The sequence below is a fragment of the Carcharodon carcharias genome, chromosome 10, assembly GCF_017639515.1.
Source record: "Carcharodon carcharias isolate sCarCar2 chromosome 10, sCarCar2.pri, whole genome shotgun sequence".
Taxonomy (NCBI): domain Eukaryota; kingdom Metazoa; phylum Chordata; class Chondrichthyes; order Lamniformes; family Lamnidae; genus Carcharodon; species Carcharodon carcharias.
In genome coordinates this window covers 43,660,888-43,675,593 of record NC_054476.1, presented here as the reverse complement: position 1 = coordinate 43,675,593, position 14,706 = coordinate 43,660,888, and the positions used below count along the sequence as shown (strand labels likewise).

The window sequence follows — 14,706 nt, the reverse complement described above, 5'->3', positions numbered from 1 at the left end:
CTTACCTGGTCTGGCCTACATGTGACTCCAGGTCCACAGAAATGTGGTTTACTCTTCAATGCCCTCTGAAATGGCCTAGCAAGCCACTCAGTCATATCAAACTGTTAGAAAGCCTAAGAAGATTGGAACCAGAGGGAGCACCTGGCATCAACCAAGGCACTGGAAACAACAACACCAAACTCAGCACTTTTGACCCTGCAAAGCCCTTCTCACTAACATCTGGGGGCTAGTGCCAAAATTAGGAGAGCTGTTTCACAGACTAGTCAAGCAAACAGCCTGGAATACTCATACTCAAGGAATCATACCTTACAGTGTCCCAGGCATTACCATCACCATCACTGTCCCACCGGCAGGACAGACCCAGAACTGTGGGGGCACAGTGGTATACAGTCAAGCGGGAGTTGCCCTGGGAGTCCTCAACGTCGATTCCAGACCCCATGAGGTCTCATGGCATCAGGTTAAACATGGGCAAGGAAACCTTTTTTTGATTACCACATACTGACCACCCCCCTCCCCCCCCAAACCACGGCCTCAGCTGATGAATCAGAACTCCTCTGTGTTGAACACCACTTGGAGGAAGCAAGGGCACAGAATGCACCCTGGGCAGGGGACTTCAATGTCCATCACCAAGAGTGGCTCAGTAGCACCACTACAGACTAATCTGGTCGAGTCCTAAAGGACATAGATGCTAGACTGGGTCTGCGGCAGGTGGTGAGGGAACCAACAAGAGGGAAAAACATACTTGACCTCATCCTCACCAACCTGCCTGCCACAGATGCACCTGTCCATGACAGTATTGGTAGGAGTGGCCATGCACTGCTGTTGTGGAGATGAAGTCCCGTTTTCACGTTGCGGATACCCTCCATTATCTGGTGTGGTACTACCACTATGCTAAATGGGATAGGTTTTGAACAGATTGAGCTGTGGGCTATTAGCAATAGCATAACTATACTTGAACAATCTGCGTGGCCTGGCCCTACCATTGCCGCCAAGCCAGGAGATCAACCCTGGTTCAATGAAGAGTGCAGGAGGGCATGCCAGGAGCAGCACCAGGCATAACTAAAATTGAGACCTCAACCTGGTGAAATTACAACACAGGACTACTTGCATGCCAAACAGTATTAGCAGCAAGTGATGGACAGAGCTAAACAATTCCAGAACCAACAGATCAGATCTAAGGTCTGCAGTCCTGCCACATCTATTCGCAAATGGTGGTGAACAATTAAATGACTCACTGGAGGAGGAGGCTCCACAAATATCCCCATCCTCAATGATGGGGGAGCCCAGCATATCAGTGCAAAAAATAAGGCTGAAGCATTTGCAACAATCTTCAGCCAGACGTGCCGAGTGGATGATCCATCTTGGCCTCCTCTGGAGGTCCCCAGCATCACAGATACCAATTTTCAGCCAATTTGATTCACTTCACATGATATCAAGGAACTGCTGAAGGCACTGGACACAACAAAGGCTATGGGCCCTGAAAATATTTTGAAAAGAGTACTGAAGACTTCTGCTCCAGAACTTGCCACATCCTGAGCCAAACTGTTCCAGTACAACATTGACATCTACCTGGCTATGTGGAAAATTGCCCAGGTATGTCCTGTACACACACAAAAGCAGGACAAATCCAATCCGGTCAATTAGCGCCCATCAGTCTACTCTTAATCATCAGTAAAGTGATGGAAGGGATCATCAACAGTGCTATCAAGGCACTTAGCAATAACCTGCTCACTGATGCTCAGTTTGGGTTCTGCCAGTGCCATTCAGCTCCTGCCCTCATTACAGCCTTGGTTTAAACATGGCCAAAAGAGCTGAACTCTAGAGGTGAGGTGGGAGTGACAGCGCTTGACATCAAGGCCACATTTGACCGAGTGTGGCATCAAGGAACCCTAACAAAACTGGAGTCAATTGAAATCAGGGGAAAAACTCTGCGCTAGTTGGAGTCATAACTAGCACAAAGGAAGATGGTTGTGGTTGTTGGAGGTCAATCATCTCAGCTCCAGGACATCACTGCAAGAATTCCTCAGGGTAGTGTCCTCAGCCCAACCATCTTCAGTTGCTTCATCAATGACCTTCCTTCCATCATATGATCAGGAATGGGGATGTTGCTGATGATTGCACAATGTTCAGCATCACTTGCAACTCCTCAGATACTAAAGCAATCCATCTCCAAATGTAGCAAAACCTGGACAAGTCCAGGCTTGGGCTGACAAGTGGCAAGTAACATTCACGCCACACAAGTGCCAGGCAATGACCATCTCCAACAAAAGAGAACCTAATAATCACTACTTGACATTCAATTGCATTACCATCACTGAATCCCCCACCAGCAACATCCTGGGGGTTACCATTGACCAGAAACTGAATTGGACTAGCTATATAAACTGTGGTTACAAGAGCAGGTCAGAGGCTAGGAATCCTCCTGACTCCCCAAAGCCTGTCCACCATCTACAAGGCACAGGTCTGGAGTGTGATGGAATACTCCCCACTTGCCTGGATGAGTGCAGCTGCAACAACACTTAAGAAGCTTGACACCATCCAGGACAAAGCAGCCCACTTGATTAGCACCCCATCTACAAACATTCATTCCTTCCACCACTGATGCACAGTGGTAGTAGTGTGTACCATTTATAGCACTGCAGGAACTCATCAAGGCTCCTTAAACAGCACCTTCCTAACCCATGACCGCTGCCATCTAGAAGGCCAAGGGCAGCAGGCACATGGGAACATCCCCCTGCCAATCTGGAATTTCTTCTCCAAGTCACTCACCATATGGAAACATATCGCCATTCCTTCACTGTCACTGGGTCAAAATCCTGGAATTCCCTTCCTAACAGCACTGTGGTTGTACCTACACCACATGTACTGCAGCAATTCAAGAAGGCAGCTCACTACCACTTTCTCAAGGGCAATTAGGGATGGGCAATAAATGCTGGCCCAGCCAGCAACACCCACACTCCATGGATGAATACATTTTTAAAAATGTTGCGTGTTTGGAAGGTGCTGTCGGAGGAGCTTTCGTGAGTTGCTACTGTGCATTTTGTAGATAGTACATACTTTTGTCACTGTGTGTCGTTGGTGGAGGGAGCGGATGTTGAAGTTGGTAGATGATGGGCCAATTAAGCAGGTTACTTTGACCTCGATGGTATCATGCTTCATGTGTGTTATTGGAGCCGCGCTCATCCAGGCAACTGGAGAGTATTACATCACGCTCCTGACTTGTGCGTTGTAGATGATGGACAGGCTTTGGGGAGAAAGGAGTTGAGCTCCCTTCCACAGAAATCCCAACCTCTGACCTGCTATTGTAGTCACAGTATTTATATGGCTGATCCAGTTCAGTTTCTGGTCAATGATAACTCCCATGATTTTGATAGTGGGTGATTCATCGATGGTAATGCCATTGAACATCAAAAGGTGATAGATGGATTGTCTTTTGTTGGAATTGATCATTGCCTGGCACTTGTTTGACATGAATATTCCTTGTGGCTTATCATCCAAAGCCTGGATATTGTCCAGGTCTTGCTGATTATGGTCATGAACTGAGGAAGTAATAAGAGGAGTGAGCTGTCTCCTCACACAAGGAGGATGTTGAAGGGGATAGATCTGAAATGGCCGAGAATTAAAACAAGCCACACAAGGAGGCCATTGCACTGGAATGAGGCAGCAGACGTGCATATAAACCTGATAGCTACAAGATTCCAGAAGGAGTAAAGTGCTAACCAGTTCTCACAATAGATATTTTCTTCAGCCTTTGCTGCATGTAATTCTCCATCACCTTCAATCTCAGTGAGAAAATCTCTCGACATTTCAATGCTCTCATAACGATTATGGAAATATCAGTACTCATCGTATGCCCTCAAGATGGGATCATCCTTGGAAAGGATTAAACCACACCTTAATGAGTAGCCTTGGCAACATATGATCACTGTGGAATCTGATTAGTACTCCCTTCGTGCACGTACTTAAGCAACTCCACATAGTATAGTCCTTTCACTCATGACCTCAACAAGTCAGTGCACATGCCATCTTAGAAGCAACTGCAAATCCAAATTACACGGGGATACAATCATGTCAGTTTGACACCAGCTCAATAAGGTGGCCCGAATACACATTTCACTCTTGCGTGCATTACCGCTTATATGGCTGAATGGGGAGCAGCATCATGAAAGCTCCACAGCATCCTCAATGCAGAATGCTGAGGCATCATCTTACTACTGCCTGCCAATCGCCATTTGCACAACATGAAGCAGTAATCATTAACATGTTGATCATGCAGTAAAGTTTCGAGTTTGTTTGTGTCGTCCTCACTGAGAGTAATTCACCAGGACAATGGTTTGCTGAGGTGCAACCACTCGGGACTCTGCCATAGCCAGAAGCCTGACAAGTCTCTGGCCTAAATGACCTTTGCATTAGGGCAAAACCTTGAACAGTCATTATTGATACAACAGCCAATGACTAAATCTTTCCTTCATAGACCCTGCTGAGGCCTTAGGAGAGTTGCATATGCATTGTTTTGGGAGTATCACAATCCTCAACACGGTACAGTTCCCAAAGCCTATTCCAGTCTACATACCCTCAGTCGATGATAGCACTGTCATGCAATGAATTCCAGATGAGTTGTGTGCTTGTGCCTTTACTCAAGGAGCATGTGAAGCTGTGCCAGTCCAATTAAAGATCGTTGGAGTTAAGGAAATGGCTTCATCAAGATGAACACACCTCTTACATTGCACACTCTAACCGCTCCTGCAGTCAAGCATAAGATTCCTAATGGATCCTTACTTGCCTAGTTCAGTGTCATGCATGAAGAGAGTAGGAACTCAGTAAGGAATAATGTTCAACTTTAAATGCGGACACTACATCTTCCTGCAGAGAAGCATGGAAGTCTATGGGTTTCGAGTTTCCAGTACATTTTTCATAAACTGGTTCTCATAAATTAGCTGCCATTGTAAATGACACATTGGCTAATGTAAACAACACATTGGACATACAATTATAACATGAGTTGCGATGAGTAATTGTGCCATCCACAAGCAACAGATATCAGTGCAACAGCAGCAGTTAAGTCAATAAGCTTGATGAGCACTTCTCCCAACCTCAAGGCATATTTGGCTGAGAATAGAGGCTGACAGGTATATTGGCCGGGCATCAGTGTCATAAATGATAATTCCTGATGTCGTGGATGTGAAATTAAAGGTTGCTCACCATGCTGAAAGTGTGAGAGAATTTATGCAACTGAAAATACAGATGGGGTTTCATTGGTGAGGGGTAAATTTTGGACCTTAAATCACAGCGAAATGTAGAAGCAAATTAAGTATAAATTGAATCCATGGAACTTGGAGAAGGATAGATTCAAAATATATTTATAAAAGTGAAAAGTCTACGCAATGAGTAATTTCTTAATCTTTCTAACCCTACCGCTATGTTTGGGTGCAGCCCTGATATCCAAAGTTGAGGTGGAGGCAGCCTGTTGACTGCAATGCCCTGTTGCCTGAGATAACTTTGCCTGGTCTCCTCTGATGGCCCGAGGTCTTAAGGGCGCCACCCTGCCTATGAGTTTCCTGCTCAGGTGCAGGTACACCCTGCTCAGCCTGATCTGCTGCAGTTGATGGGGTCACTGACAGAAGGGAGTTGGAGCGGCAGGTCACCCTTTGAGTGCCCTGGGTGGGTGTGGGTGCCTGGCTGGCACTTCTGCTCCTTTTTTATTCCTGATGGCCCCACACCGACTCCTTGAGGAGAGGGGGCACCTGGAATGGAGGTCAAGGTGGCTCGTCCCCTCACAACTAGCTGCTTCTGAAAAGCACCAATGGTGCACCGGTCTGAGAGCAAATCCAAGAGAAACTGCTGGTCTTGGGCCTCCAAGGCAGCTGCCATCCTTCCAATGGAGGCTTTGATGCACTCGCATTCCAGAGCCACAACTGCAGATAGACTCAGCCCAGTCTGTGAACAGCCTTTGACAGTTCTGCCTGATGTTCCCCTGCCTGTCTCTGTATCTCCAAAAAGTCTGCTAGGGCCAAATCCAGAGGCTGGTCATCAGACTCGGTCTCAGCAGGGACCTGGTCTCCAGCAGTGCTCCAATTGTCAGAGACCTCAGTTGTCACTGCCTCTGCCAGCTGTGGACTGGTGCTGACCAGATGGTGAACTCGAGCCTACTCTAGAACCAGGTCCCACCAAGGTGTATGTATCTGTGCAAGTGGAGGGTGCAGATGAACAAATGATGGTCCTTCCTCTAAGGATACTGCTGCTTCGGCTTCAGAGGTGGTCTGGGGGCTGGGTCTGTGGTGTACGGAGGATGACGTCCTCCCCCTTTCTTGCTGGTACCTGGAATAGAGAGAAGAGAGAATTAGTGATTGACTAAGCAGGCTCATTCATCTAAGATCACTCACAGCCATTGCTTGCATTTTGTAGATGGATACAGGATGCATCCTCACAGGCTTGATAAGGGAGGCTGATCTCATCTTCCATGCAGGAATGATGTCTCTCCTCTCCTGTAAGCTCCGTGACCTGCTCTTCAAAATTTGATAGGGCCCGGATCTCAAGGGCACCCCCTCTGGTCTTTGCAGGCTATCTTTAGTTATGGGCAACCTTGTCCTGCATAAAGATGGAAGGATTGATTGTGAACCCTATGGATAAATGAGCAGTTCTGAAGCATGCATGCCTATTGTCTTTGCTGAGCCCTCCCCAGTGAGGGATGAAGATGCCGTTTGTCCAGGACCTTACAAGAGATGGTGAGCATAAAGTGGCTGGCACACATTCATTGCTGATGTCCCATCTGCCAGTCGTGTGTGACAACCCTGTGTACTCTAACCCTTAGATTGCCTGATGCCCTTATGAGAGTATACGTTTGCAGTGAGTAGACGTTACACTTAACCCTGGCGGAGTGCAGCAGACCATCTGTGCATTTCCTGCACAGCAGGCTGGTACTTTTTTGGGCTCCACAGGCGCTAACCTCCCTGGTGACCTCCACCCAGGTGGGCGTGGTCAGGTGGGCGGGTCTCCTGCTTCTATCCTGAGGAAGGAGGACGTTCTGCCTTCCCTGGACAACCTGGAGGAGATTCCCAGGGAGGCTTAGCTGAACCATGGGGCTGAAGGTTTCTTACATTTCGGTGCCCTCACGTACATCTTATCCACAGCGCCTGGCCTGCAGTGAATCAGTGGTTATCTGGGTGCCATTTAGATATGGCGCCAGGATCTTCGGCTGGGCAGGTGACTTCTTGCCAGCCCAGCCATAAGATTCATTGATGCACAATTAATGAGCTGACAAACGGAAGACCACGCATATTCAGCTGTCCCACCACCTAGAGGGAATCACGCCCAGTTTCCTGTCGGACACTGAACTTAGTCTCCAGAATGAAAGATTTCACCCACTTTTTAAATTCCACCAGTGCAGGAAAGGCAAGGAATAATTTAGTAGAGGTCTGTAAAATATTGTACAGTTTTGACATGATAGAGTGAGTAAGAAAAGACAATTTTTTCTGGATGGGGAGTCAGTGATGAGGAACCATCAATTTAAAGTTGTCACTGTGAGAGTGAGGAAGCGGGGTTAGGAGAAGTTACTTTGTAGAGCAGATTATTGGCATATTGAATGCTTTTCCAGAAGAATAATTAATTAGGCAGACACCATTGCATCTTTTAAAGAAAAATTGGATAAATATTTGAGAAATGAGGAGTGTGTGGAGCAGTGGGATTAGTTTCAGTTTGTTCAAGCCAAGCATCAGCACATAAGACCATAAGACATAGGAACAGAAATTAGGCCATTCGGCCCATCGAGTCTGCTCTGTCATTCAATCATGGCTGATAAGTTTCTCAACCCCATTCTCCCGCCTTCTCCCCGTAACCTTTGATCCCCTTACCAATCAAGAACCTGTCTATCTCGGTCTTAGATACACTCAATGACCTGTCCTCCACAGCCTTCTATGGCAATGAATTCCATAGATTCACCACTCTCTGGCTAAAGAAGTTGCTCCTCATCTTTGTTCTAAAAGGTCTTCCCTTTACTCTGAGGCTGTGCCCTCGGGTCCTAGTCTCTCCTACTAATGGAAACATCTTCCCCACGTCCGTTTTATCCAGGCCTTTCAGTATTTTGTAAGTTTCAATCATATCTCCCCTCATCCTTCTAAACTCCATCAAGTATAGACCCAGAGTCCTCAAACGTTCCTCATATGTTAAGCTTTTTATTCCTGAGATCGTTTTCGTGAACCTCCTCTGGACCCTCTCCAGGGCCAGAACATCCTTCCTGAGATATGGGGCCCAAAATTGCTCACAATATTCTAAATGTGCTCTGACCAGAATCTTATAAAGCCTCAGCAGCACATCCCTGCTTTTATATTCTAGTCCTCTCGAAATAAATGCCAACATTGCATTTGCCTTCCTAACAACTGACTCAACCTGCAAGTCAACCTTAAGAGAATCCTGGACTAGGACTCCCAAGTCCCTTTGCACTCCAGATTTCTGAATTCTCTCCCCATTTAGAAAATAGTCTATGCCTCTATTTTTCCTACCAAAGTGCATGACCTCACACTTGCCCACGTTGTATTCCATCTGCCACTTCTTTGCCCATTCTCCTAACCTGTCCAAATCCTTCTGCAGCGTCCCCACCTCCTCAATACTACCTGTCCCTCCACCTATCTTTGTATCATCTGCAAACTTAGCCAGGATGCCCTCAGTTCCTTCATCTAGATCATTAATGTATAAAGTGAAAAGTTGTGGTCCCAAAACTGACCCCTGCAGAACTCCACTAGTCACCGGCCGCCATCCTGAGAAGGACCCCCTTATCCCCACTCTCTGTCTCCTGCCAGACAGCCAATCTTCTATCCGTGCTGGTACCTTGCCTCTAACACCATGGGCTCTTATCTTACTGAGCAGCCTCCTGTGTGGCACCTTGTCAAAGGCCTTCTGGAAGTCCAAATAGATAACATCCATTGACTCTCCTATGTCTAAACTGCTCGTTACCTCCTCAAAGAATTCTAACAGATTTGTCAGGCATGACCTCCCTTTGATGAAACCATGCTGACTTTGCCCTATTTTACCATGCACTTCCAAAGTATTCTGAAATTTCATCCTTAATAATGGACTCTAAAATCTTACCAACGACCGAGGTCAGGCTAATTGGCCTGTAATTTCCCGTCTTTTGCCTCACTCCCTTCTTAAACAGGGGGGTTACATTAGCGATTTTCCAGTCCTCTGGGACCCTCCCTGACTCAAGTGATTCCTGAAAGATCACCACTAATGCCTCCACTATCTCTTCAACTATCTCCTTCAGAACTCTGGGGTGTAATCCATCTGGTCCAGGTGATTTATCCACCTTCAGACCTTTCAGTTTTCCTAGCACCTTCTCCTTGGTAATGGCCACCATACTCACCTCTGCCCCCCAACTTTCTTGAACTTTGGCGATGTTACTCGTGTCTTTCACCTATTCAGTTCCTCTGCCATTTCTTTGTTCCCCACTACTACTTCTCCAGCGTCATTTTCCAGTGGCCCAATGTCCACTTTTGCCTCTCTCTTACCTTTTATTTTTCTACAAAAACTCGTGCAATCTTCTTTTATATTACTGGCTAGTTTACCCTCATATTTAATCTTCTCCCTCCTTATTTCTTTTTTATTTGTCCTCTGTTGGTCTTTGTAGGCTTCCCAATCCCCTGGTTTCCCACTGCTCTTCGCTGCATTGTATGCTTTCTCTTTAGCTTTTATGCTGTCCCTGACTTCCCCTGTCAGTCATAGTTGCCTCGTCCTCCCTTTAGTATTCTTCTTCTTCCTAGGGATGAATTTTTGCTGTGTCTCCCAAATTACTCCCAGAAACTCCTGCCATTGCTGTTCCACTGTCTTTCCTGTTAGGCTCATTTCCCAGTCAATTCTGGCCAGCTCCTCCCTCATGCCTCTGTAGTTGCCTTTATTCAATTGTAATATCATTACATCTGATTCCAGCTTTTTCCTCTCAAATTGCAGGGTAAATTCTATCATATTATGGTCACTTCCTCCTAAGCGTTCCTTCATCTTAAGCTCCCTTATCAAATCTGCCTCAATACACATCACTAAATCTAGAATTGCCTGTTCCCTAGTGGGTTCCACCACAAGCTGCTCTGAAAAGCCATCTCGTAGACATTCCACAAATTCCTTTTCTTGGGATCCACTACCAACCTGATTTTCCCAGCCTACCTGCATATTGAAATCCCCCATGATCACTGTAACCTTGCCTTTCTTACACGCCTTTTCTATCTCCTGGTGTATCTTGTGCCCCACATCCTGACTACTGTTTGGAGGCCTGAACATAACTCCCATTATGGATTTTTTACCTGTGCAGTTCCTCAATTCTACCCACACAGATTCTACATCATTTGACCCTATGTCATTTCTTGCTATCGATTTAATTTCATTTCTTACTAACAAAGCAACCCCACCCCCTCTGCCAACCTGCCTATCTTTTCGATAGGATGTATATCCTTGGATATTTAGCTCCCAGTCCTGATCCCCTTGCAGCCATGTCTCCGTGATGCCCAACAAATCATACCTGCCAATTTCAATCTGCGCCACAAGCTCATTTACCTTATTTCGTATACTGCGTGCATTCAGATACAACACCTTCAGTCCTGTATTTCCCTTCCCCTTTCTCATTGTCTTCCCTTTATCTGATGTGCTTGAAGTTAGATACCTAGCCCTTTCCAAACACTCTGTCCTATTTTGTGTTCTGGGGACTTTAGTAGCCTCTCCTGGGCTCTCCTTTCTTTTCAGATTTTTCATAATTTTCTATGAAGTTGAATCCATCCCCCCACACGCTAACCTGCTGCTTTGTTTCCCATTAGTCATACTTCTTGAAGTTTTACCCTTTACCCCCTCCCCCCCCACTTTCTTGTTTAAAGTCCTGTTGACCACCCTTTTTGCTAGAACATTGGTCCCAGATCTGTTCAGGTGGAGATCGTCCCAATGGTACAGATCCCTCCTGTTCCAATACTGATGCCAATGCCCCACGAAATGGAACCCCTCTTTCCCGCACCACCCCTTTAGCCACGTGTTTACTTCCCTTATTCTTGCGTCCCTATGCCAATTTGCACATGGCTCGGGTAGTAATCTGGAGACTATAACCCTTGAGGACCTGTTCTTTAATTTAGTTCCTAGTTCCTGATAAACCCCAAACAGGTCCTCTTTCCTAGTCTTACCTATGTTATTTGTCCCCACGTGGACCACAACAACCAGATTCTGCCCCTCCCTCTCCAATATCCTTTCAAGCCGGTCAGAGATGTCCCTCACCCTTGCATCAGGCAGGCAACATACCATGCGGGACTCTCGATCCTGCTTACAAAGGATGCTATCAATTCTCCTAATTATAGAATCTCCTACAACTACTACTTGTCTTTTTGCTCCCCCCTGTTGAATGGCTTCCTGTGCCACGGTGCGGTGGTCAGCAGGCTCATTCTCCCTACAGCCCTGTTCCTCATCCACACAGGAAGCAAGTACCTCGTACCTGTTGGACAAGGTCAAGAGCTGAGGCTCCTCTGTTCCTGAACACAGGATCCCTCTACCTGCCTCACTTGCAGAGTCACACCTGCTGACCCTGACCGAACTTGAGGTACTTAATCTACCGGGTGTGACCGCCTCCTGAAACAAAGCGTCCAGGTAACTCTCCCCCTCTCGGATGTGCCGCAGCGTCTGGAGCTCGGGCTCCTGCTCATCAATTCTGAGCTGGAGTTCCTCCAGCATCCAACACTTGCTGCAGATGTGGTCACTGTGGCTCGCAATGGGATCTGCTAGCTCCCATAGCTTACAGCTACAGCACATCACCTGCCCAGCCATCTTGACTTAGATAATTAATTTAATAATTAGCTTTGCAGTGTTTTCTTTCAAATTTGGTGCAGATTTCCTACCAACCAATCAGGTCACAGCTTTCCTGTGATGTCACATTTCCAGTTTTGGCTTCAGTTACTCTGTGCCCCGAGGTCACTGCTCCTCCTTCTGAGTCTGCTCCCTGGAGACAAGGCCGCCAATCCCCGAGGTAAGCTAGATTTATACTCACCAACACCAGTGCTCCTCCCTCCGAGTCTGCTCCCAGGATTTACTCACCAATCAGCTGCTTTTTCTTTAAATTCCACTTTCAGAAGAGTGTTCCTCGCAGGTCTGGTGCACTCCTGAAGCACTGCCTCTTCCTCTCTTATTTTTTAGGTTTGAGGAGGAGGGAGGGACGGAAACACTACAGCAATGTAATGTTTGTGGCTATTCCGTTCTTTGACAGTGGGTCCTCCTCAATTCCCTCCTGAGTTGCGGTGGCTGTAGTGACTGCTCCCAGAATGCTTCAGTCACTTCTCACCTCTGTTGGATGCAGATACAAAAGGCTATATGGCCTCCTTCTATGATTGTAAACTTACGTAGTTCTATAGTAATAATTAGCCATAAAAAGTTCAAGCAATCATCCTAAACTTTCATAACTTACAGGAACTTCAAAAGAAAAAGCTACAGTCAGCTTTGACAAGCTTGAGAAGCGTTGGTGCTAAAAAGCAAAATTACTGAGATGGACAGCAGCTACTGGCTCGAAACTTGAATTAGGAAAGCCCATTGTTATCACATTTCACAATGAATTCCCATTTTAAAAGCTGATTTTGTTCTCACAAAAACAGCATTCAAAACCATACTTTTCAGGCAGGAAGCACAGGCATTTACAAGATATGTAATATGATATATCATAGATAATAACATAGTAGTAGCATAGTAAGCACCAGGATTTTCAAAACTGATACAGATGAATGCTTCACAGTATGAAAAGTTTTATTGCCTTTGTTCCAGTGGGAAAAAATGATTAAGGGTTCCCACTCCTAAACAGTGATGCAAATTGGAAAATGTATTCGCCAAAAAGCCTGCAGCCACTCATTGTGAAGGCTTACATGTAAATAGCTATTTGGATGCCTTGTAATGAGAGCTGCTGGCAAATTTTGAACTATATTCAAGCATGAATCGATGCCTTTCAGAAAAAAAGAGAGAAAATTGGTCAAGAAGAAGAAGAAAGAACTCGTACTCATGTGGTGCCTTTCCCGACGTCAAGATTTCAGAATTGCTTTTACTTTTACTGAATAACTTTTAAAGCAGCAATCAGTTTGTGCACAGCAGCCAGCAAATTAAATGAAATTAGGGGAAGATGGTGGTGTAGTGGTAATGTCACTAGATGAGTCATCCAAGGGCCTGGGGACCTGGGTTCAAATCACACCAAAATAATTAAGTTAAATCCAATTAATAAAATCTGGAACTGAAAGCTAGGGTGGAATTTTATGACAGCGGGATTTTACGTTCCTGCTGTCATCATTGGGATTTATAACGGTTTTATGGCCCCGTCCCCGCTGAAACGGGACCGGTAAATTCCGCCCCTAGTCTCGGTAATGGTCACCATGAAACCATCATCAATTGTTGTAAAAACCCATCTGGTTCACTAATATCTTTTAGGAAAGGAGATCTGCCATGCTTACCTGGCCTGGCCAACATGTGACTCCAGAGCCACAGCAATGTGGTTGACTCTTAACTGCCCTCTGAAATGGTCTGTCAAGCCATTCCGTTCAAATGCAGTTAGGGATGGGCAACAAATACTGGCCTGGCCAGCAACACCCACATTCCATGAAAGAATTAAAAAAAGACTAGGGGAAAGAATGTTACCCTGGGCACCATGGGAAATTCCTGTTTTGCTATTAATCATGCAGTTGGATCTTTCGCATCTCTTAGAACCATCAAAGGTAAAAAAAAATATGGCATGAGAAATAAATGTAAAAATAGAATTGGCAATATATGATATTATTAAAATATTAAGAACGTAGTTTCACAAATGGAATAGTTAAAGGGATAAGGTTAACATAAAAGAAATGTAACACCAAACATCAAATGCCTCACTCTTCAGAACAAATAAATTTATAATAAATAAAGAAGTGTAGGTTAAGCACTGGGAAGTACAATTCCCTTTACTTTGGTTCAGAGGTTCTGACATGTATTAGCACTTCATTGATTCTGTTGGTATGCCAATATGATTTTTTCTGATCCATAGCTCTCTGTCTATTCTAGGCAGCATTGAGGAGACTGGCAGCTTCCTGTCCACAAAGCTTTACGGACACAGATTACCAACAGTTAATTAAACCTCGGCTTGTAGATTCTTTCCTACTCTGCTCAAATATGGAAGAAAGTTTTGTCTGAAAATTATCTGAAAAGTCTGAAGAGCACATGAGACCCTGGACTTAATCACCAGTGCTGAAGGAAAGTGCTATGTTTTAATACTTTCATTCATAAAACATGAAGCAAAAGCTATTGCACATCAATGGGAGATGCTGCAATGCTTCACACTGTTGAACATCTTCAAAGAATGTATCTGCAGTCAAACCTCATTCAAAGGCTCAATACTATACAGTACTGTTCACTTCTGCAATATGACATCGACATTTAAAATTGTAAAAAAATTGTTTCCATAATTTGTTTCCCAGTGGACTAAAAGTTAGTACATAATGACCAGAGACTGACTTAGCATTCATATGCTTGTATGGAACATCCCTTGACTGCATTAGGTGCAATAAAATCATTCCCTATATTGGGTTTCCACAGTCACTACCGCTATCACATAAAGAAAACTGTTGTTTGGGGATAAACAATTAAGAAAAATATACTGGTGTAATTTTCAACTTCCATTGGCCTCAATGGAAGGAGAATTGGGCTGCTTCTTGAATAGACGAATGGATGATTCACTCTGCCATG

The 14,706-nt window shown here is 45.3% G+C and overlaps 1 protein-coding gene across 1 annotated transcript in view; it reads left to right on the top strand.

The window, feature by feature from the left end:
- Positions 1 to 14,154, top strand: part of LOC121283523 (protein inscuteable homolog) — a 281,439-nt gene extending 267,285 nt beyond the window's left edge. The window contains exon 11 of the mRNA XM_041198199.1: positions 14,026 to 14,154. Coding sequence (XP_041054133.1) covers positions 14,026 to 14,154 — 129 coding nt within the window. The remainder of the gene's footprint in view (positions 1 to 14,025) is intronic.
- Positions 14,155 to 14,706: the final 552 nt, after the last annotated feature.